The sequence below is a fragment of the Argiope bruennichi genome, chromosome 10 (assembly GCF_947563725.1).
Source record: "Argiope bruennichi chromosome 10, qqArgBrue1.1, whole genome shotgun sequence".
Taxonomy (NCBI): Eukaryota; Metazoa; Arthropoda; class Arachnida; order Araneae; family Araneidae; genus Argiope; species Argiope bruennichi.
Window position 1 is genome coordinate 43,527,025 of NC_079160.1, and position 22,417 is coordinate 43,549,441.

At 27.7% G+C, this 22,417-nt stretch overlaps 1 protein-coding gene across 1 annotated transcript in view; it reads left to right on the forward strand.

The window, feature by feature from the left end:
- The window catches only part of LOC129987514 (uncharacterized), a 501,789-nt gene that overhangs the window by 196,511 nt on the left and 282,861 nt on the right, over positions 1-22,417 (forward strand). Inside the window, exons 4-5 of the mRNA XM_056095487.1 lie at positions 2,648-2,734; positions 5,667-6,894. Coding sequence (XP_055951462.1) covers positions 2,648-2,734; positions 5,667-6,894 — 1,315 coding nt within the window. The remainder of the gene's footprint in view (positions 1-2,647; positions 2,735-5,666; positions 6,895-22,417) is intronic.

Here is a 22,417-nt window from a genome sequence, read left to right on the forward strand (position 1 = left end):
CTAGCAGACCATATCTCAGGAAAAGTTGACAAATTGTCGCCAAGATGAATTGATTCATTTTCCCCCCTTCTTATTTTTCTTGATTATTTACCCTTCCATTTCTATCCGGTTGACTGTATAAAAAAAATTCTTCTAATAAAAAAAAAATGAGAAGTGGGGAAATAACAAAAGGCGAAGAGCACGAACAAAACTAAGAACGAAATAAAGAAATAAAAAAAGAAAATTAGTCTCAAATTTAGAAATTTCAACGCATCTGCGATTATCAACGTTCGTTAGATTTAAACTGTATCTTTTCTCGCCATTTTTTTTATTTCGTTTTATTTTGTTTGAAAAATAAAGAAAAATATCAAAACAAAACGGAAAAATCAGACGATCTTCTTGTACCAAACGATACTGAATGAGTGATTAATCTGAATATGAGATGATATTTCGTTATTGTGTGTTAAATATTTAAAGAACGCATATCAGTATTATCTTTTTTTTCTTTCCGAATTTTTCTCTATTGCTTTTTCTTTAGGATGAATAATTTATTCCAGTTGCAACTGGATGATCGGGCTATAACTTTTCTGCTTTTCCTTAACCTCATACTGTGAAGTTTCCCAAAACCATTTTAACAATCTACACCATGTAGTATCAGAGAAAAAGTGTTTCAAAATTTAATGAACGTCTGATGGAAATAAATTACTTTTGAAATTGGATGTACGTTCAAACAACTCTCGCTTTTTTTAGAGGCTTTATTTTATCTCTTTTCTTTGAAATGTTATTTGTCATTAGTCACTGCCTGAATTTGACAGAGAAATCTTCAAGAACTACATTGTGTATTTTTTTAAATGGGTATTCGCAGCAGCCTCGTGTTTTTCTTTAACAATATCTCATGAGAAGTTATTTACAAGAAATTTTTGCTCTGATCCTTTTTCAATTCAAGTTTTTTTTATTGTCAAAAGTATGTGTTTATATGTATTTTGTGATTCATTGTTTTTTGAGAATAGATAAGTGAAATTCTTTATTTGCACATTCTCTTCTTGCTAGGCTTATTTTAGCCATGTGACTAAAATGAGGACAGCGTCCATATTAGTTAAGTGACTAAAATGGGTTTTCATTGATTACTAGAATGCATCTGACTTGATAATGTCGTTTGGTTGTAAACAGCTGTAATAAACTGATATATTTTTCTAACTTGCTTACAAAAATTTAATTAAACGTCTTAGTGTCAGTGGTTTATCATATTTTAATTACATTTTAAATTGCCGAAAAAAATCTGTGTAAAATAAGGTTACTGAGAACAGATTTCCAAAAATATAATGATCGTATTAAGCTTTAGATTAGGACTAGATGAAATATTAAAAGCCTTTTCAAGTTTAAAATCTTTGTCAGATTTACAAGTTAATGCTCTAAAGCAAAGCAACATTAACAAACTAAATAATGTTTTACTGTTTAATTTAGTAATATTTTACTCTGCAAACTAAGTAATATTTCATTGTTTAGTTAGTAATACTTTAATGTGTAAACTAAGTAACATTTTACTGCTTAATTTAGTAATATTTTATTGTGTAAACTAAATGATATTTTATTGTGTAAACAAAGTAATATTTGACTGTGCAAACGAAATAATACTTCACTGTTTAATTTAGTAATATTTTACTGTGTAAAACTAAATAATATTTTACTGTGCAAACTAAGTAATATTTCACTGTTTAATTTAGTAATATTTTACTGTGTAAACTAAATAATATTTTACTGTGTAAACTAAGTAATATTTTACTGTGCAAACTAAATAACATTTTACTGTGTAAACTAAGTAATATTTTATTATGCAAACTAAATAATATTTTATTGTGCAAACTAAATAACATTTTACTGTGTAAACTAAGTAATATTTTACTGTGCAAACTAAATAACATTTTACTGTGTAAACTAAGTAATATTTTATTGTGCAAACTAAATAAAATTTTATTGTGCAAACTAAATAATATTTTATTGTGCAAACTAAATAATATTTTACTGTGTAAACTAAGTAATATTTTACTGTGCAAACTAATATTTTACTGTTTAATTTAGTAATATTTTACTGTGTAAACTAAGTAATATTTTACTGTGCAAACTAATATTTTACTGTTTAATTTAGTAATATTTTACTGTTTAATTTAGTAATATTTTACTGTGTAAATTAAATAATATTTTACAGTGTAAATTAAATAATATTTTACTGTGTAAACTGAGTAATATTTTACTGTTTAATTTAGTAATATTTTACAGTGTAAATTAAATAATATTTTACAGTGTAAATTAAATAATATTTTACAGTGTAAATTAAATAATATTTTACAGTGTAAATTAAATAATATTTTACTGCGTAAACTAAGTAATATTTTACTGTTAATAAAACTTGAAGCTTACACGCAAGGGAAGAATCTATTCATATTACTTGCAAGGGAAAGATTGCAAAAACCTATTAAATATATGTACATTACTAAATTAAAGAAAAAGAATTCTATGCCTTCTCGTGGCTTTTATTTTGAGATACATTATTTACTATAAAAATAATCGCCGGCAATAAGAACTACTCATTCAAACTATTGTTACATTAAATAATATAGTCAAATGATTTATTTCCTCAAATTTGATTTTTATGTTATTTTAATTTCAGGTTTATTCTTTAAAGACAGAAGGTTTGCATGAAATTCACCTAATTGTAACATCTTCCCGTGGTGAAGCTCAAACATCACTTCTTTTGGTAAGTGGACTTTGAATTTTTCTTTATTAAATTTTTAAATATCTACTTTGGCTGTTATGAAAATAATAGCGAAATTTCATTACTTTAGAAACTGATTCCACAATATTTTGTGATATAAGATATTTATTCTATTGTAATATTGAAAATTACACTAAGTCGATTTGAAATTGAATTGTCAGTCGAAATATTATATTATATTCTAAATAAATATTTAGATGTAAAAGAAATTTATGATCACAGATTTTTAAAGACTGTATTCAAATTTTTAATACCATTGAGATTTAAATTATAATTATCTGCTTTTCATCATGGTGAAATATTTGCATATTTGTACTTATATTTTATTGAACTAATATATTTATATACTATTTTTTATTTCATTTAATATTTAAAATTTTAAATATAAAGTAATTATATTTTCATTATTACAATAATGCTAATTCAAATTTTTGATGTTTAAAATAAGATCATATTGATATACACTAATTAACTTTATCAGGCATATTTCTAGAAAGAAACTCTTAATACCTTACAAAACTGAAGAAATGCAGCATTTTTTTTTTTCCTTTCATTAAATATGATACGTTTTAAGGTAATCATAAATTATTGCATATCAAATTATCAAAAATTATAAATAAAAATTACTAAGAATTATTCCATTTTTCTTTGATAATTTGATAGAACCAAGCAATAAAATTCTAAACTTCTGTCAAGAGAATAATCTCAAGCGATAATTTTTAAATATGTTAAATAATTAATTTTATAATTTAATTTATATAAATTAGCAAAAAGATATTTCCTAAAACATAATATATATCTACGTTTTTCGAATTTTAACGATATCTCAGTCATAAATATTTCAAAAATATTACAAATTTTAGTTATAACACTTTTTTTCTTAATACAATAATATATTTTGTATTTAAAAAATGGAAATGATACTTCAAACAAAAAAAAATGTATTTATACAAGAAATGTTTAAACCAAAATAAATTTATATTTTAAGTTGCAATAAATAGAAAAGAATAACGATAAGAAATAATAAGTGCACATAACTGCAATGCAGTTGAATTAAATAAAGAAAAAAAAACAGATATAAACTAAAATGTATTATTTTTTTATAAAAAAATATAGAACTATTTTTCTTTGCTTTTATTATTAGTATTATAAACTTGGGATTTTCATTTCTTATATCATTTTTAGATTAGAATCCTTATTAGAATATTATTTATTTATTTTATGGCATTTTTATCATTTGGTCCTTTTTTCCAACTGTGCCTTTCTGAGTTGTAAAATAGTTTTAAAGCATAAATTTAGTATAATTTTTGTGATAATAGAAGTTTAAGACAAGCAATGACCTTTAAAGCTTTGATTTTTTGCATAAAATTTTGAAATATCAAACGTTTTATGCTATTTTCATCAACATTAACTTCAGTTTATAATTTGCTCTTTAAAAGAAAATTTTCGAATTTTATTGTTTAAGCTTGGTTTTATTTGCTGATATTAAATCAAACAATAAGAACCATTCTTAATGCTAAATGTTTTGTATTTTTATTTTTTTAAATTCTATTATTTTCTAAGTTATTTATAATCGAATTCACAACACAAGTTTTTAAATTAAGAAAATTATTTTTCTGGATAAAAAGTTTTAAGCATTCTATTTTATTTTTTTTAAATTACGTGAAATTACAAGATTTCTTTTTAAAATTCGTTATACAAGTGTCATTACAGTTTCGCTTTAATTTCTCTGTATTAGGGGATTTTTCTAGGGTTTCGCCTAAATCCTTCTAAGTGCGCTCGAATGACACATGCATATTTCGAAACAAATTCTTGCATTTAATTCTTATTTTTCTTCTATATTTTTGTATTATTTATTTATTATTATTTTGTCCCAAATATTTTGATAAAAGACATATCTTTCTTACAATTTTTAAGATCATTTTTAATATTTTTGCTGTTTAAGGTGTACGTACACACTTGAAGATTTTTTTTTAAATTTTAACGTTAAAAATCCAGTTTTTTCACAGTAGGTTATTAATATATGTTTAAACTCATTTCAGTGAGAAAAACCCATATTACACTAATTATTAATTAATTAAATAATATTTAATGAGGTAATCAGCCTATTTTTTGAAACATGATATCTTAAATTCTAATTTGTACAGACACACAATTCTAGTTGGAAATGATGCCTACTATTAGTCTTCATGTTGTCTGAATCAATCAAATTATAAAAATTAATAGTTTTTTTTTTTTTACAATTTTTTCATCAACGATAAATAGAAAAAGCGAGATTTTTTCTGTAATTTTAACATTTAAACAGCTATTAAAAATTTATTTCTATCAATATAACTTTGATTGAGGCACAAAACATCCACTATTTCATACAGATTATTTTGATATATAAATAACTGTATTTGGTTAATTTCTTGTTGAGTTATGATTGTTTGAATGAAGCAACATAGTGGAAAAATATCATTCTTCATAAAATGAGTTTTAAAAACACCGTAACTAGAGTTTTCAATGAAAGCACCTCAAGAAAAATAATTATAACTCGAGAAATATTTGGAATATTGGCAATATCTTGGTATCGTTTGAAAGCTAAAGAATCAGGGAATATTATTAAGCAATAAAAAAGTATTCTATATTTTGAACGATTTTCGAAGTTTCAAGTGTGTACATATACCTTAATACCTCCACCTTGTTTGCATTTTTCCTTAATATTCCTTCTTGGAATAGCAGCATGGTTGAATTTATTTATAAAATATCTTGGGTTTTTTTTTAAATCATTTTTGTAGCAGAATGCATTATATCACTTTTTCTTCATTACTTTACAAAATTAGTAATAGCTGAATACAATGCTATATCAGCATATATTTAAACATATTTGAATTAATTATTCCTCCGTTAAATAATGAAATATTTTTTCTAGGTGGCGCTTCAACAAGTTTATGTAGAAATTCTGGAAATTCCTTCTCAATTCATTTTGGTTGATACCACTATGGAGCTTCTATTCTCTGCCACTGTCACTAACACTAAAGCATGGAAATTGGAATTAAAATGCAACAATGAATTGAAGGACTCATTCTTAATTCCACATATGAGTAAACAAGATATCTGTGATATTGCTGATCATACATTTAAATGGGAATTCCATAACAGTGGAAAATACCAATGTTGGTTATACAGCACCGATGGTATAGTCGCTACAAGTTCTGGAAGATACATTTTTATTGTTTTTCCAAGACTTATAAAAGCTTTAATTGAGACTAAAAAGGTAATAACAACAAACGAAACAGTTACTTTCTCTGTTAATATTCTTTCGTATTTAGATCATACTAATTCTGTTATTAAGTGGAGAGTTTTAAAAGAAAATGATTTATCTATTATTTATAATAACAAAACACAAGAACTGCTTTCGGTGTCTTATATTTTCAAGGAAGCTGGAAATTTTATCGTTCAAGTCATTGCTTCCAATCCTTTCAGCCAAGTACAAAATGAAACATTAGTGACTGTATATGATCCTATAACCGACTTAGTAATCCATCCGTATCGCTCTGTTATGTTCATCAAAGCCACTTCCGAAGTCCAATTTGCAGCCAGCTTTTCCGCAGGTACTGACGCACATTGTACGTGGATTGTACATTGTACATGCAGTCATTTATTGAAGAAAAACTTCAAATTTGGCAGCACCGATTGTAAATTCATTCACAGATTTGTTTTATATGGTGTCTGCAACGTATCATTGTCTGTGACAAATAAAGTCAGTTCGGTACGCCCTCGGACACCATGGAAAATCTTTGTTGAAGAGCCCGTTACCGATTTACAAGCTTATGTCCCTGATGTCGTGCAGGCTGGTTCGGTTATTAAAGTTCAAGTTTTCTTGCCACATTTCAATTATGGAGCACATGCTGTTATTAGGACAAAATCCCAACGGATCGCAACTAGATATGAACCAGAAACTTCAATTTACGAAGCAGAACTGACAACTGAAAATCGGAAAAACCTTGAGTGGCTCCGGATCAGGGCTTTTAACAATGTATCGTATGATGTGCAACGTCGTCCAGTTTTGATTATACCTGAAATTGGAAGAGTTTCTATTCATTCCAGTGGGTGTCTGGTGACTGGAAATTCTGCAAAGTTTCTAGTACTAATAGATGGTAAGAATTTTATTATATTCTTTTTTTTTTTTAAGTTTCAATGTAAAACTGAAGAAATCTTTATAAATCACGTGATAAAAGCCTGTGTGCTATGGGGAGAACATAGACTTAGATAGCCGAGAATTTAGGTCGAAGAGCTCTTAATAATTCCAGACATTAAATTGTCTGTTAAGGACATTTTGTCAAATTTCTTGTCTTTGGTTCTAACCAAATGTAAAAAGTTAACGTACATTTAATACACTCTTAAGGTTTCACAATTTAATATGTAATGTAAAAATATAATGAGGTTTTTTTCTGGACCAATATGCGTTCTCTATAAGGGGTCCTTTTTTTGTTTTTTGCAAGTTTCCGATATCATCAAGTGTCGTTTGTTCCTTCGGGATAGATGAGGCTTCTGCTCAGAGGTGGCATATATAAAATATAATATGATATTGGCCACTACATCAGTAAATTTTAATATGTGTACCTTTGGGTATAAATATGCATGGATGCCTGACCATCAGTCTTGAAGTCACCGCAAAGGCATATATTTTGTATAGATAAATATTCTTAATAGGGGTAAAAAATATTAACCCATGCGATTCTTAATTCTATTACACCATTGCAGACCAAAGGTTCTGAATGCCCAATCTGAAAATCTAAAATTATGTGATGAACCAGTAGGTCATACAAAAAAAAATGTTCATAATGGTGGTAGAATTGCATAAGATGGATTCTAAAACTATTTCATTCATGTTAATCCCTTATTATCTTATTAAAAATTAAAAGAAATAAAACAACTATAGAATTTTATTTCCTTACCGGCTACAGTACAGCCCCTCCTTTAGGGTGCAAGTCCCGTCATTGATAGTGGAGTGCTGATTTCATACTATTTCTGCACTTACCAAGACGGTGAAAGTCAAAAAATTGCTCGTAATTGTGGTAGGATTGCATAAGATGGATTCTTAAACTATTTCATTCATTTTAATCCCTTATTATCTTGCTAAAAATTAAAATTAATAAAACAACTATAAAATTTTATTTCCTTACGTTCTAAATACAAACGTAATAAAATATTCAATGTATTTCATAGTCACATAATCTGTGGAAATAATATTCTCGTAATGTATGTGTAAGCTTGATACAGTTTCATGTAGCTTTAAACACGTTTTTATAAATCCTCGTAAATCAAACTGAAGTATTGTATTTAAACTGTTTTCCAGTTGAACTGTTTCATTTGCTTCATAGTCCAATTAATGACATTAAAAAATGGAATAAAATGCAAAATCAAAGATATATCCTACCAGCTGATACTCGGCGCGTAACGGCAGCAAAAGAAACGATTTTTGAAATTTCGTTTGAAATTGGAAATAGCTATCTTGTTTAATTAGAAATAACAGAAATAATGATATTTATTTTCGTGTCAACAATGAATACATTCATTGAAATTGAATGATATATAAAGGAGAAATATAAATAATATTTATTCTAATTTTTTTACTTTAGATATATTAATTGTACTGTACCTATAATCTTCGCGGATATGCAAGCAATAAGTTGGCACAATTTTATTGTAATCGGATGAACGGTACGGCCGCGCATTAAATATGGACAAACATTCATTCCTTTTTATATATTAGATAAATGTTATTATGAATCGTTTGCGTCTTATGCGAATCTAAAAAAACTTTGACATTATTAGTGGGAAAGATATAACAGAGCAGGTGGTAAAAAAGACCAACAAGGGTTAATGAAAGAAATAAGGCTGGAAACCCGTTTTTCTTATATTTATCACTCTACAACATCAATATACTTGGACCATCCCTCACAAAATACCGAAAAAGTGACCCTCCTGTCTTCACAAGCCCGATGCGTGGCAGCTTTAATACCAAACGATCTTAATCCACCCTTATCCGGGATGAACGTGTCAAGGCATCACCCGGTGGTCCGAAGTCTTTAATAAACTTATTGTGGAGGAGCATCGCGAAGGCACGGTTCACTACCCCAGCAAAACGCTGTATCAGTGACATTCCATGCTTGGACTTCCGGTTCCCACGAGCCACGGTTCGCCGGTCATCGTTTCGAAGGGCCCGGACAGATTAATTTCCCACGTCGCCTTGCCCCCTGGCCGGACCGAAGGAAAATACTACTTCATTAGAGTACGCCGAGCATGTCGGGCTGGACAATTTCTCAACCGCACTGGCTTGTTCTGGAGCGAATTCTGTCTCAGGACCTACCTAATGCGACAGACAAGCTTTGCGTTTTGCGAGACATCCAGACAAATTATTGTTGTTTAAGAAAACAGTCGCGGGTAGGTAATTCTATAGTGGACATGACGAGCGGAGGGAGGAAATGGGACTTGCCCATAAAATCGTTTGAGCTTTTCTTCATTTCACAATATTTAAGTTTGCCGCAAGTTTAGTTTTATTTCATTTTTTTCTTTTTAAACAAGCCAACATCTGTATGAAAAAAAAATCTGCAAAATATATCAATGAATAATAATTAATTAATTGAAATATAGTAATAATATGTTATTATAAGAATATTATAAATAATAATGTAAAAAAAAGTCAAAGAATCAGAAAATCAGACATCCGTATGAAAAAAATTAATTTTGTAAAATATTAATAAATAATTAATTTAAATACAGTAATTATATAATATAATAAGATTGTAAATAAAAATGTAAAAAATAGAAGTTATAAATACAAAAATATATTAATAAATAAGTAGTAATAATAAGCTTTTATAAGAATATTATAAATAAAAATGTAAAAAATCAGAATCCGGAATTCAGACATCCATATAAACACAATTAATTCTGTAAAACAATTAATAAATAATAATTAATTGAAATATAGTAATAATATAGTATAATAAGATTATAAATATTTTTTTAAAAAAATCAGAGTATGAATATAAAAATAATAAATAGTAATAAAATGTTATAATAAAAATATTATAAATAATAATACACAAAATTCAAAGAGTTATAAATACAAAAATATAATAATAGATATTAATAAATAAAAACATCAAAACTAGCAGTGAAATGGCTACTAAAATTTTTATTACCAGTCAAAAAATATAAAATAATAAATATATAACAAATCCATGTTAATACGAAAATACTAAATAACTGACAAATATTATAATAAATAACAAAATAAGTATATATATTAAAGTTAGCTCTGGCATCAATGCATCAGATTTTATTAAAATTCTTAGAGACAGTCCTAAATTAAATAATGGCTAATTAATTTATAATTTACCTTTGTTCAAACAATTATTATATTCTTTGGCACGAATGATTAATTACAATATAAATTTGTTATTGTTGTTTTTTATAAACTATATTAAGAAGTATTAAAATTAAAATACCTATTAATTAAACAGTTATTCCAAATTTCTTTTATAATTTTTGTTTTCATTCTTCATCAGATTGTACACTCATTTTTTCTTTCTGTACTCTGAAATTGACTTTTGTTTCTTGGTGACTTTTTAATGAAATGAATAAAAAAAGAAAACAAGTTTTGTAAATTATACATTTGATATTTTTTTAGATGAATGTTTTCCTGAAGCAGTTTTTCTTGGTTGTAACTTGGTTATATTTAATTTTAAGAGATTCTAAAAGTACTATAAAATTCTTTAATATACATTTATTTTTATTAAATTGCAAGTTAATACAGTCGGGACAAATATTGTATATACTTTATTAAGATTTTTATCAGTGTTTATTTTCATTTTGAATCTTTTTTGTTTAGTAAAGTTCTCAAGTTCTGTTCCATTTATTTATTTATTTATTTATTTTGAGAAATCAATATTTACTTCCGATTTTTAAGAAACTTTTTTTTTTTTAATTTTTGAGGCTCAATGTAGGAAATTTTTATTTTAATCATAATTTGGTTCTTCACAAGCAAATAATTTTTGACATCTAACTTGTTTGTTCAAGATAATTTTTTTTTCTCTTTGTTTAAGAGCTGTTAAAAAAAATGAAAAAAAGTTACAGCAGCATTCATTTTCTTTTCTAAAGGCTCTTTTTTATTTGATGTTTCCTTTCTTTTTAATTTCTTCACAAGCAGTTCAAATAATCAAAAAGAACAATGAAAAAAAAGTTCAGCGGAAATTATAATATTATTGCACAAGAACAAAAAGCCCATAATTTATTATAATAACAATCTAACATTTACTTCATTCAGAGATGTCTTTACTTTTAGTTGAAAATAAGCAGCAATTTTTCTGTAAATGTAACAGTAATTCTTATTATGAATATCTTTTAATTTCGACGTTATCTACTTTAATTCTATCATATATATATATATATATATATATATATATATACATAACTAAATTTAAAAGAATTGTGTAAAAGCTGAAGTGAATAATGTAAAATGTCACGTGAATGAATGATATGACTTTTAAACCTTTGAATAAATTAAAAAGTTATTACCCATTTGCACAAAATTTTATTCAAATTTTTTAATGTCTGTTTTTGGTAGATATTAATTTATATTTTTAAAGCCAGTTTTTAATTTCTGGAAAGAGACAAAATATTTAGCATTAAAAAAATCAAAAATATTTTCAGCAGAGAAAAAGTGTATATAAACGTATCAAAAATTAGTTTCAACTGGTTTCTCATCTATATCTACTTGTTTTAATCGGAATATTAAGTACATTTCAAAGGAAAAAGAAAAGATTATACAAGCAAGCTTGGCTTAACGAGCGCCTCGCATAATAAATGATTTGCACGAGCAAATAAATGACGAGCAAAACAAAATGTAAAAAATGACTCATTTAAAGAGTGATGTTTCGCAGAACGAGTGACGGGAAGACACCGTGACTTCACATATTGGTTTCGCTTGCTTCAGTCTGTGTGGACCATTTCATTGAAAAAAAATACTTGTTACTTAATATAAATACTTCAAATAAATACTTAATATACTTTTTTAAAAAAATACTTAACACCTATTAAACTTTAACCAGATAGCGTTGTCGAGCACGACTAAGGGGTTTCAGCAGTGCCTGTGAGTTTTAATGATGGATACAAAAAACATCAATGAACTGATGAAAGGACTTAACTAGTTCCTAAGAATTTACACAGCTGCATTCTGTGTCACCGCAGAAAGCTGCGGAAGAGATTTGGTCAAGAGAGGAAAAAATAAGACAGCAGCGAAACAACCTTCCACTGAAATAAGGGAGATGGTGGAAGCATGGGAAAATATTGCATCCTAAGATGCACCTAATGAGGCAGTAGCTGTGCGCGTTATGTATTCATTAAGTGATAATGTTGTGTCTAATTTTCATTAAATTTTGAAGCTTAACCAAAAAAAAAAATTACAACTTAGATAACTTTCTTGAAAATAAATAATATACATTACAAATAATAAATTAAGGTATAATTTGTTGGAATATTTTTTTTTTCTGAAGGAAGTGCACTGTCCTATTTACTTGGATTTCTATGGAATAAAATTGTTTCGCTTAGTGAAAGTCTTACATTGAGAATACGATCAGGAAAAGAATTACGCTCGTTACTGGAAATCCGACTTTACTTGGAAGAAAATAGTATGTTTATAAAAGAAAAATGAAAAAACTATTTTTGAAATCTTCAGTTTTATTCAAAAATATTTCTTAAGTGCGACAAAATGCATCGTTAAAAATTTCATCTGTGATGTTTTGTGAAAACAGTCTTATCTCTAATTGTAGTCTTGGAATTGGTTGTTTATTACAGAACTGAATTCAAACATTTAACAATTCAAATTCTAAATCTTTATTTGGTGCTACTCTAAATATATTATTATTTCGTTAAATTAAACTAGTTGCCTTTGGATACCAGTTGGTTTGCCAACTGGTTATGTTTAATTTCATTCTTCACCTCTTATTCATAGTTTAAAATTTATGATTACCTCAACAAAATATTTTTAAGCATTAAATTATGACATCTATTAAAATAATGTTATTTGCTAGCATTACACCTGTTCTTTTTATTGTGTGCATGAATCTTCTCACTGGAGTTCAGGCCCTATGACGTCATAGTGACAACAAGAATCTATAAGTTTGGTTGTCTATTTCAAATTGCGAGTTGTCTTTTACACTAATGTAACTTCACTTTCTGATTTCTCATGTAAAACTGTAGGAATCTCCACAATGGAATTCAGCTCTATGATATCATCGCTCCCGTAGGAATTTATAAATTCGGTTATCTACTTTAAATTCTGGAGTTATTTTTTACAATAATGTAAGTTAACATTCTGATTTCTCATGTAAAACTACACGAACCTCCCCAATGGAATTCAGCTCTAAGACATCATCGTACCAGTAGAAATTTATAAATTCGATTATCTATTTTATTATCAGTAGGAATTTATAAATTCGGTTATCTATTTTAAATTCTCGAGTTGTTTTTTACAATAATGTAAGTTAACATTCTGATTTCTCATGTAAAACTACACGAACCTCCGCAATGGAATTCAGCTCTAAGACATCATCGTACCAGTAGGAATTTATAAATTCGATTATCTATTTTAAATTCTCTAGTTGTCTTTTACAGTTATGTAAGTTAACATTTTGATTTATCATGTAAAACGGAACGAACCTCCCCAATGGAATTCAGCTCTAACACATCATCGTACCAGTAGGAATTTATAAATTCGATTATCTATTTTATTATCAGTAGGAATTTATAAATTCGATTATCTATTTTATTATAAGTAGGAATTTATAAATTCGATTATCTATTTTATTATCAGTAGGAATTTATAAATTCGGTTATCTATTTTAAATTCTCGAGTTGTTTTTTACAATAATGTAAGTTAACATTCTGATTTCTCATGTAAAACTACACGAACCTCCGCAATGGAATTCAGCTCTAAGACATCATCGTACCAGTAGGAATTTATAAATTCGATTATCTATTTTAAATTCTCTAGTTGTCTTTTACAGTTATGTAAGTTAACATTTTAATTTATCATGTAAAATGGAACGAACCTCCCCAATGGAATTCAGCTCTAACACATCATCGGGCCAGTAAGAATTTATAAATTCGTTTATCTATTTCAAATTGCGAGTTGTCTTTTACAGTAATGTGACTTTAAATTCTGATTTCTCATGTACAACTGCGCAGATAATAAGAAGAATCTTGTTTTATTTTGCTCTCCATAATAAAAAAAATCATGGTACAAAATATTTGACGAAAATAAAGGTTTGAGCGAAATTTTCAAATTAAATGTTTAACGAAACAATGAAGACGATTTGAATTTGATCGTAACAATGAAATCTATCGTTGAAAATTAAACAAAAGGAATATGGTAAAAATATTCAGAAAAATTCAGAGAAACTTTGCAAGACAATTATCATTTAAAAGAAAAATGATTTAATTATCCTTAAAGAATTATTTAATGATCATTAAAAATTATTTAATTATCATTAAAGAATTATTTATTTATCATTCAAGAATTATTTAATTATCATGAAAAGATTATTTAACTATCATTTAAAAGAAACTTTTTTAAATTTAAAGTTGATGCAAAAACCAGTTTTGAGTACTATTAGATTCGGAAGATATAACAGGAAAAATCATGCTTAATTTTTAATTAAATAAAGTTCCAATTAAAATTTCCAAAAATTGCTCCTAAGTGGGCATTTACATATTCCAAAATACATCTCTGCGAAATTTAATAACTCTAGATCAAAGAGATTCTTTTACAAAGAATTCCAACTCACAATTAAATTATGTTTTATCATTAATAACGATTATTTTTTTAAAACCCTATTAAATATAAATTAAAATTTCAGAAACGACTATTGCATTATGTTATCAATATAAAAAAAGGAAATGGTTCTATCAATTTTTAACATTTTACATCGTATGGTTATACTTATGTTGCATTTAAATTATTCATTTCTTTACAGCATGACTACACTTGTGTACAAGGCAGCTTAAGATTTATTTTAAATAGATATAAATGAAAATTTCAGAAACGACTATTGCATTATGTTATCAATACAAAAAAAGGAAATGGTTCTATCAATTTTTAACATTTTACATCGTATGGTTATACTTATGCTGCATTTAAATTATTCATTTTTTTACAGCATGACTACACTTGTGTACAAGGCAGCTTAAGATTTATTTTAAATAGATATAAATTCAAATTTTGGAAGCTACTTTTGCATTATATGTTATTAATATATAAACAAAATGAAATGTTTCTATCAGTTTTTTAACATTTTGCATCGTATGGTTATACTTATCCTACATTTAAATTAGTCATTTTTTATTGCATGAATACACTTGAGTACAGGGCAGCTTAAAATTTATTTTAAATTAGATTGAAATACAGTAATAGTAAATCATGCCTTACAAAAGCAATCAACTTGTGAATCGGAGCGCGGATAAGTATGTTTTCAGCTTGCTTCGTGTACACGATCCGATTCAATTCATCATTCCATTTTGAAAATCAAATGTTGCAGATCATTTGTTTAGTGCGTTAATAAATTGTGTTAGGAAAAGCCAATTTCTACTTCAGTTATTTTAGATTATTTTGAGAGAATATTTAAGGACTTGTTCTGTTGCATTGTGGAGTGAAAATTCTGAGTAATGCAATCGTTCCCAATTTCATATGTTACATTTTAAAAATGTTTCCAAGTATTCTGATATTTTAATTGAAGATAAATATTTCGACGATCGAAGTGATATTTTTTTCGATAGCAATTTTTTAACATTTCTTCAAATACTATTCTTCAAAATTGTATATTTTCTTCAAATAATAATTTCTTCTTTATACTAATCTTAAAATTCCCTTTTATATCGTCGTTATATTAGATACATATAGAATATCTTTTTAAAATTAATTTAGTATTTACTTTAAAATATACAAAAAATCCTTAAATATCTCTTTAAATTATTAAAATCTTATTAATTAAAAAAATAAAACTTTTTTTTCCTTAACATTATTAAATTCTTCTTTCTTATATGATTTATGTTTATTTTTTGATTTTATTTCTTATTCTTTAAAATAAAATAAATTTATTTCTTATATTTTATCACTATTATTATTCTAATTATTTTATCTCATTTGTTATTCATTATATAATTTTTTATGAAAAATAATTAAAGTCTAAATTATTATATTATAAAAATTATAAATTAATAAATAAATAATAAATTCTCATCAGTCTTAAAATTATTAGATTATTTTTATCATCGATATATCTTTTTAAATTATTCTTTTTAAGCTATCTCTTAAAAATTGCTTTGAAGAGAAATAAATAGTATATTTTCGAATTAAATAGTGTTAATTAACACATTTTTTGATAATTTTTATTTGAAATAATACATACTTTACTTTTTAATATTACTTTTCTGGTCAAAAAATGGAGCAAACCATAATTATGCTAACATAATCTCTTTATAATTTTTTTAGACTTTCAAAAAAGATCTTTACATGAAGATCTTGAGGTTAACTTTACCGATAAAGTTAAGCTGGATTTATTTTTTTAAAAAAATCAATTTTTTGGATTGAAGCCGTATAACATAAGGAAAAATGAAATCCACAGATAAAAAAAAATTTGAAAGCGAAAGTATAAAAATTAGTGTAGATCAAAATGTGCATATTATTGTAAGAAGAAGAAATATAGTAATTTGTCGAAGCAATTTTCACCAAAATGTCTTTTTCTGATTATCAGAAACGTTTATAATGTCACAAAATTTAGAAAGCAGTTTTAAAGTTTGCAAGCAAGAAAAAAGTTTTAAAGTTGTCTTGATCTAGACTGATCAAATAACGAAGAAGAATTTCCAGACAATTCTTTATTTTACAGTCCTATATATACAAAAGAACAACTTGTCCTAATCTTGGTTAAATAAATAGTTATTTACACCTGTAGTAGGAGACACAACAGTCTAAGTCGAAGGTTTATCTTGAAACTCAGTTCAGAAACAACACCACAGAGAACTAACAGGTTGTTAGTCAACACGACCATTCCAGGGGTAGTTCTCGGACTCCGGACTCGTGGCCGTAGTCCAACATTCTGCCCCCAATTCGTTTCTTCTTCTTTCCCTAAAAAAAAAATCACCGCACTTTATTTCGGCGACAATCTCCGCCTCTTAATTTATATTGGTCATTTGAGCTCTCTTTCGGCCAATCGGGGTTCAGCAATATGCTACCTCAGCGGCGCCAGTGGGTCGTGGGAAGGTACTTTTAGCGATGCACCTTTCATAACTGACTATTCTGGAACACGGAGTTATCATAGTCCTTTCACAATAACATCTAAATAGCATCCAGATGTTTGCACACCCCTTTCTCTTTAAAGGTACTATCAATATCTCTTGGACGAGTAATTCCCACATGTGGTCTTTCACTGTAGTCTCTAATGAACAAATGCGAAACCAACCAGGCGAAAAGATCCACCATCTGACTATCTCGATTAGTTTAGTAATTAACATCGACGACACAACTAGCTGTAAATGTCTTATCAGTACTGGGAAGCGGGGAATGTTACAGTCCTAGCAATATTCCTTGCCTAATATTACATTTTTTTTCTTGTAACTTATCACATTAGATCAAGCTGTTTATGAAAAATCATTTCAGATTTGTTGTTATGCCAAATGTCATCTATCTTTATCTTCCGTTTCTGAGTTATCATATAATAGTTTATCCGAGAGTGCGAGAAAGTTTGCGAGATTCAATTATCTCTAGTTTTGAAAATAATATGGCCAGTGATAATAATTCGGTCATTTTTCTATTTTTCTTATTAAATTACTTTTTTACTATGTTAACTATTAAAAAGAGAGGATAAAAATTCATAATTTCAAAAAATTTCTAAATGTATAATTTGCTTATTTCTTTTTCTATAATTTATAATTCTATCATTTTTCTTTCTTCTATAATTTATAATTCCTAAGTAAAAAAGAATGCTAAAATACTCTTAAGCTTCCAAAAGTGATATCAAAAATTCTACGTTCAAAACGTTTGAAGAAATCGTCGCCGAAACACAAGAGGTAGGACGCAGTAAGGATTTAAATAAATAAAAAAAATAGCAACCAAAATTTTCGAGAAATACCAACACGTAGGAGATGTCATCATAAGTAACCTTATAATCTCCAAACGTTTTGCGAAACTTCTTGTAATTCATGCAAGAATCATAAGTTAAAAAAAAATAATATCACATATTACCAAAGAGAATTAGAAATTCTTTTAGATTCAACAGTACATTATATATAACTTCAGTTCAATAACTACACTAAGCCAAAGAGAGAAATTTTTCTACAACTTTCTAGCATACTCTCGAATAAAGATGTTACTCCTCGTATAAAATTATGGATATTGGATCAGGCCGTGAAGGTTAGAAGTGCTCAGATTTTTATTTTCAAAGTCTCCGACACGCAATATATGAGTTTCATTGTAAAGTAAACTTATACTCGTGCCTTAATGATGCCTGATGAACAGTTGTAGCGAAATATCGATCTTTTCCTAGAATGTAGCATTTTCGCTGAAACTAGAGTGATTCTCGGCGATTACTCCTTAACGTGCGGTTAATACACAAGTACCATAAAATCGAAACTATATTTTGTGTATCTTATTTCTGATAGATTAAAACCAGAACTGCAATTTTTGTTATAACAGCGCATATTACGTTTCATCTCTTTCGTTTTTTTAGTAATTGCGCTCACGTTTTTGCGAAGTATTGACAGTGAGTTTACAGTCAAATCATTAACATATTTTGTGCAGAACTTGATAAGAATCTACATTTTAGATGCTAAAACTGTGCGAGAAATTCCAGCTCCTTCCAAATTAATAATTCTTTATTTAAAGGCGAAAAATCAGTGTTCCATATTCCATCCACCCTTCCCTTATCCAATGCATACTCGGTGCAAAGTTGTTCTAGATAACCAACTCAACGACTTAAGCCAATAAAAATGATATTATATATGTATATAGCAGTTTTATGCTTTTTATGACAATTCGACTGAACTGTAAGTTTAAACTATCAAAGCACTTAATGGCGATCTAACATCTTATATACATTACTTTGAAATCTCTTGATGAAATTATTAGATAATTACGGTATTTTTCTTTTTTTTTTATCGTGTGAGAACATAGTGTTGTTTTGGTTTGAGGTTTCTGAAGCCACAAAATGCGTGGGCAGAAAATTGGTAATTTATCGCTTTTGAGGCATCAATATTTCGGTTTTAGGGTTATTGGAAAATGATAAAGAAGGTTGTCCCATTTTGCGACTTAATCGCCAACAAAAAGTTACAATTTGACGTAAATGTTCGCCATTTACCCAATTCTCCTGCCTGGCCAATAAAGGGCAAGGTCGTAAGAAATTATCACCCGTAGAAGCACAGAGAAGAAAATGGAATGCGAAACAGCAAGGGGAGGTATCGAAAGTTATATAATGTCATCTTTTTGTTTTTTAATTTTCAATGTTCTGTATCTGGAAAATAAGTTTTGGAGCTCGAACGATTTTGAAATGCGGGAAAAAAAACAAAAAAAAAACCCAGCGTTTTCTAAATATCGACGCATGCCTAATCTGATAGTCACGTGATTGTTTAAAACTGATTTTTCACGAAGAAAAATTTATTCGATTGATTTTGGAATAGTGAAAAAACCCGGCGCGTTTCTAAATGTTGGTGATTGCGAAATATGAATAATCTGAGAACACCTTTTTCTGACGGAATGATATCACGTGACTCAAAAAAAATAATGTTCATACATGATAACTTAAAATTTGCGACAGCAGATTTCACTTTTTTATTAATTTTGGACTGTACACATGTTTTGTTATTGCTGTTATATTTTTTCTGACTTTGTTCTTAATCAAACCCAATTTAAAATGTGAAACTATTTATTTGAAAATATCTTTCATTTCGATATTTAAACTAAAATGACACAAATGGCCGAAATGGTGATGAAAAGGATATGAAGCATTAAATGATTGCCTCACGCTCAAAGAAATAACTCATCACTTGCATATACCTCACAATAAATTCGTCCGAAACAGAGTTTAAAGTATATGTACTGTCCAGAACTCACAAGAGCGAAAAGCAATCAACCCGTGAACTCAAGCGCTGGTAAATATATTTTCCATTCGCTACTTTAACCCCCGTGAGTTACGAGTGGTCAATCCAAATTTGAGTGAAAACGCCTCCTCCCATTTGTCCCATTTCTCGCACTCTCCTAATCCACCCGTTAACATATCTGCAGGCAGAGGACGAATTCGAACATCAAAGCCGTTCTAGCGTGGCGAACTGACCGCCTACGCGTTTAGTCGGAGGATTAAAGGTTCGAAATGTCCCTCTCGCATGGCCGAAGAATTCGTCAAGTTGGCTACATCACACCCTTGGGGGCAAACAACGGAAGTTTCTCATGGTTTAGGAAGTGTGACGTGTGGAAAGTACCGCCTTTGGTCAAGGCTTGAAGTAATGGTGTTATATATGTGGAGGCGAATGGGGATTCGGTATGTAAGGCTGTTTGGCATTTGGCTCTGGTTGTGAAGATGCAGCATAGGCAGTGTTGCTCTAGACTGTCTATATTAAAAGTTAAGGTTGCGTACATTGTATTATTATATTCTCATCTGAATAATCATAAAATAATCATAGATAGAGAATTGAAAGCCTAACGAATAGTTGCAATTCAAATATGAATTGTTATATGGAGTTACATTTAAAGTAAATATAATGCTTATAATGTATTTTATTCTCATCTGAATAATCATAGACTGACGTTAAAGGATAGTAAGTTGAAAGTAATGAATAGTTAAAATTTCAATATTAATTCGGATGTGGAGTTATATTTAAAATAAACGTAATCTTACAATGTATTATATTCTCATCTGAATAATTATAGACTGAAGTTAAAGGATAGTAAGTTGAAAGTAATGAATAGTTAAAATTTCAATATTAATTCTGATGTGGAGTTATATTTAAAATAAACGTAATCTTACAATGTATTATATTCTCATCTGAATAATTATAGACTGAAGTTAAAGGATAGAGTTGAAAGTCTAACGAATAGTTGCAATTCAAATATGAATTGTTATGTGGAGTTATATTTAAAGTAAATGTAATGCTTACAAGGTATTATATTATCATCTGAATAATCATAGGATGAAGTTAAAGGATAGAGAGTTGAAAGTCTAATGAATAGTTGCAATTCAAATATGAATTGTGATGTGGAGTTATATTTAAATTAAATGTAATGCTTACAAGGTATTATATTTTCATCTGAATAATCATAAGATGAAGTTAAAGGATAGAGAGTTGGAAGACTAACGAATAGTTATTATTCAAATATGAATTGTGATGTGGAGTTATATTTAAATTAAATGTAATGCTTACAAGGTATTATATTTTCATCTGAATAATCACAGGATGAAGTTAAAGGATAGAGAGTTGGAAGACTAACGAATAGTTATTATTCAAATATGAATTGTGATGTGGAGTTATGTTTAAAGTAAATGTAATGCTTACAAGGTATTATATTTTCATCTGAATAATCACAGGATGAAGTTAAAGGATAGAGAGTTGAAAGTCTTATGAATAGTTGCAATTCAAATATGAATTGTGATGTGGAGTTATATTTAAAGTAAATGTAATGCTTACAAGGCATTATATTTTCATCTGAATAATCATAGGAGGAAATTAAAGGATAGAGAGTTGGAAGACTAACGAATAGTTATTATTCAAATATGAATTGTGATGTGGAGTTATATTTAAAGTAAATGTAATGCTTACAAGGTATTATATTTTCATCTGAATAATCACAGGATGAAGTTAAAGGATAGAGAGTTGAAAGTCTTATGAATAGTTGCAATTCAAATATGAATTGTGATGTGGAGTTATATTTAAAGTAAATGTAATGCTTACAAGGTATTATATTATCATCTGAATAATCATAGGATGAAGTTAAAGGATAGAGAGTTGGAAGACTAACGAATAGTTATTATTCAAATATGAATTGGGGTGTGGAGTTATATTTAAAGTAAATGTAATGCTTACAAGGTATTATATTTTCATCTGAATAATCACAGGATGAAGTTAAAGGATAGAGAGTTGAAAGTCTTATGAATAGTTGCAATTCAAATATGAATTGTGATGTGGAGTTATATTTAAAGTAAATGTAATGCTTACAAGGTATTATATTATCATCTGAATAATCATAGGATGAAGTTAAAGGATAGAGAGTTGGAAGACTAACGAATAGTTATTATTCAAATATGAATTGGGGTGTGGAGTTATATTTAAAGTAAATGTAATGCTTACAAGGTATTATATTTTCATCTGAATAATCACAGGATGAAGTTAAAGGATAGAGAGTTGAAAGTCTTATGAATAGTTATTATTCAAATATAAATTGCGATGTGTAGTTATATGTACAGTAAATGCAATAGTTACATACATACATATAATTATATTACCATCCTTATACTTTTACATTAACTTATACCAATACTGTCATTTTGCTGGTTTACAAATTTCCTACTTAAAAATTTTGATAAAATTTATGTAATTGTTCTAGAACTTTTATGACGACTTTTAATGAAA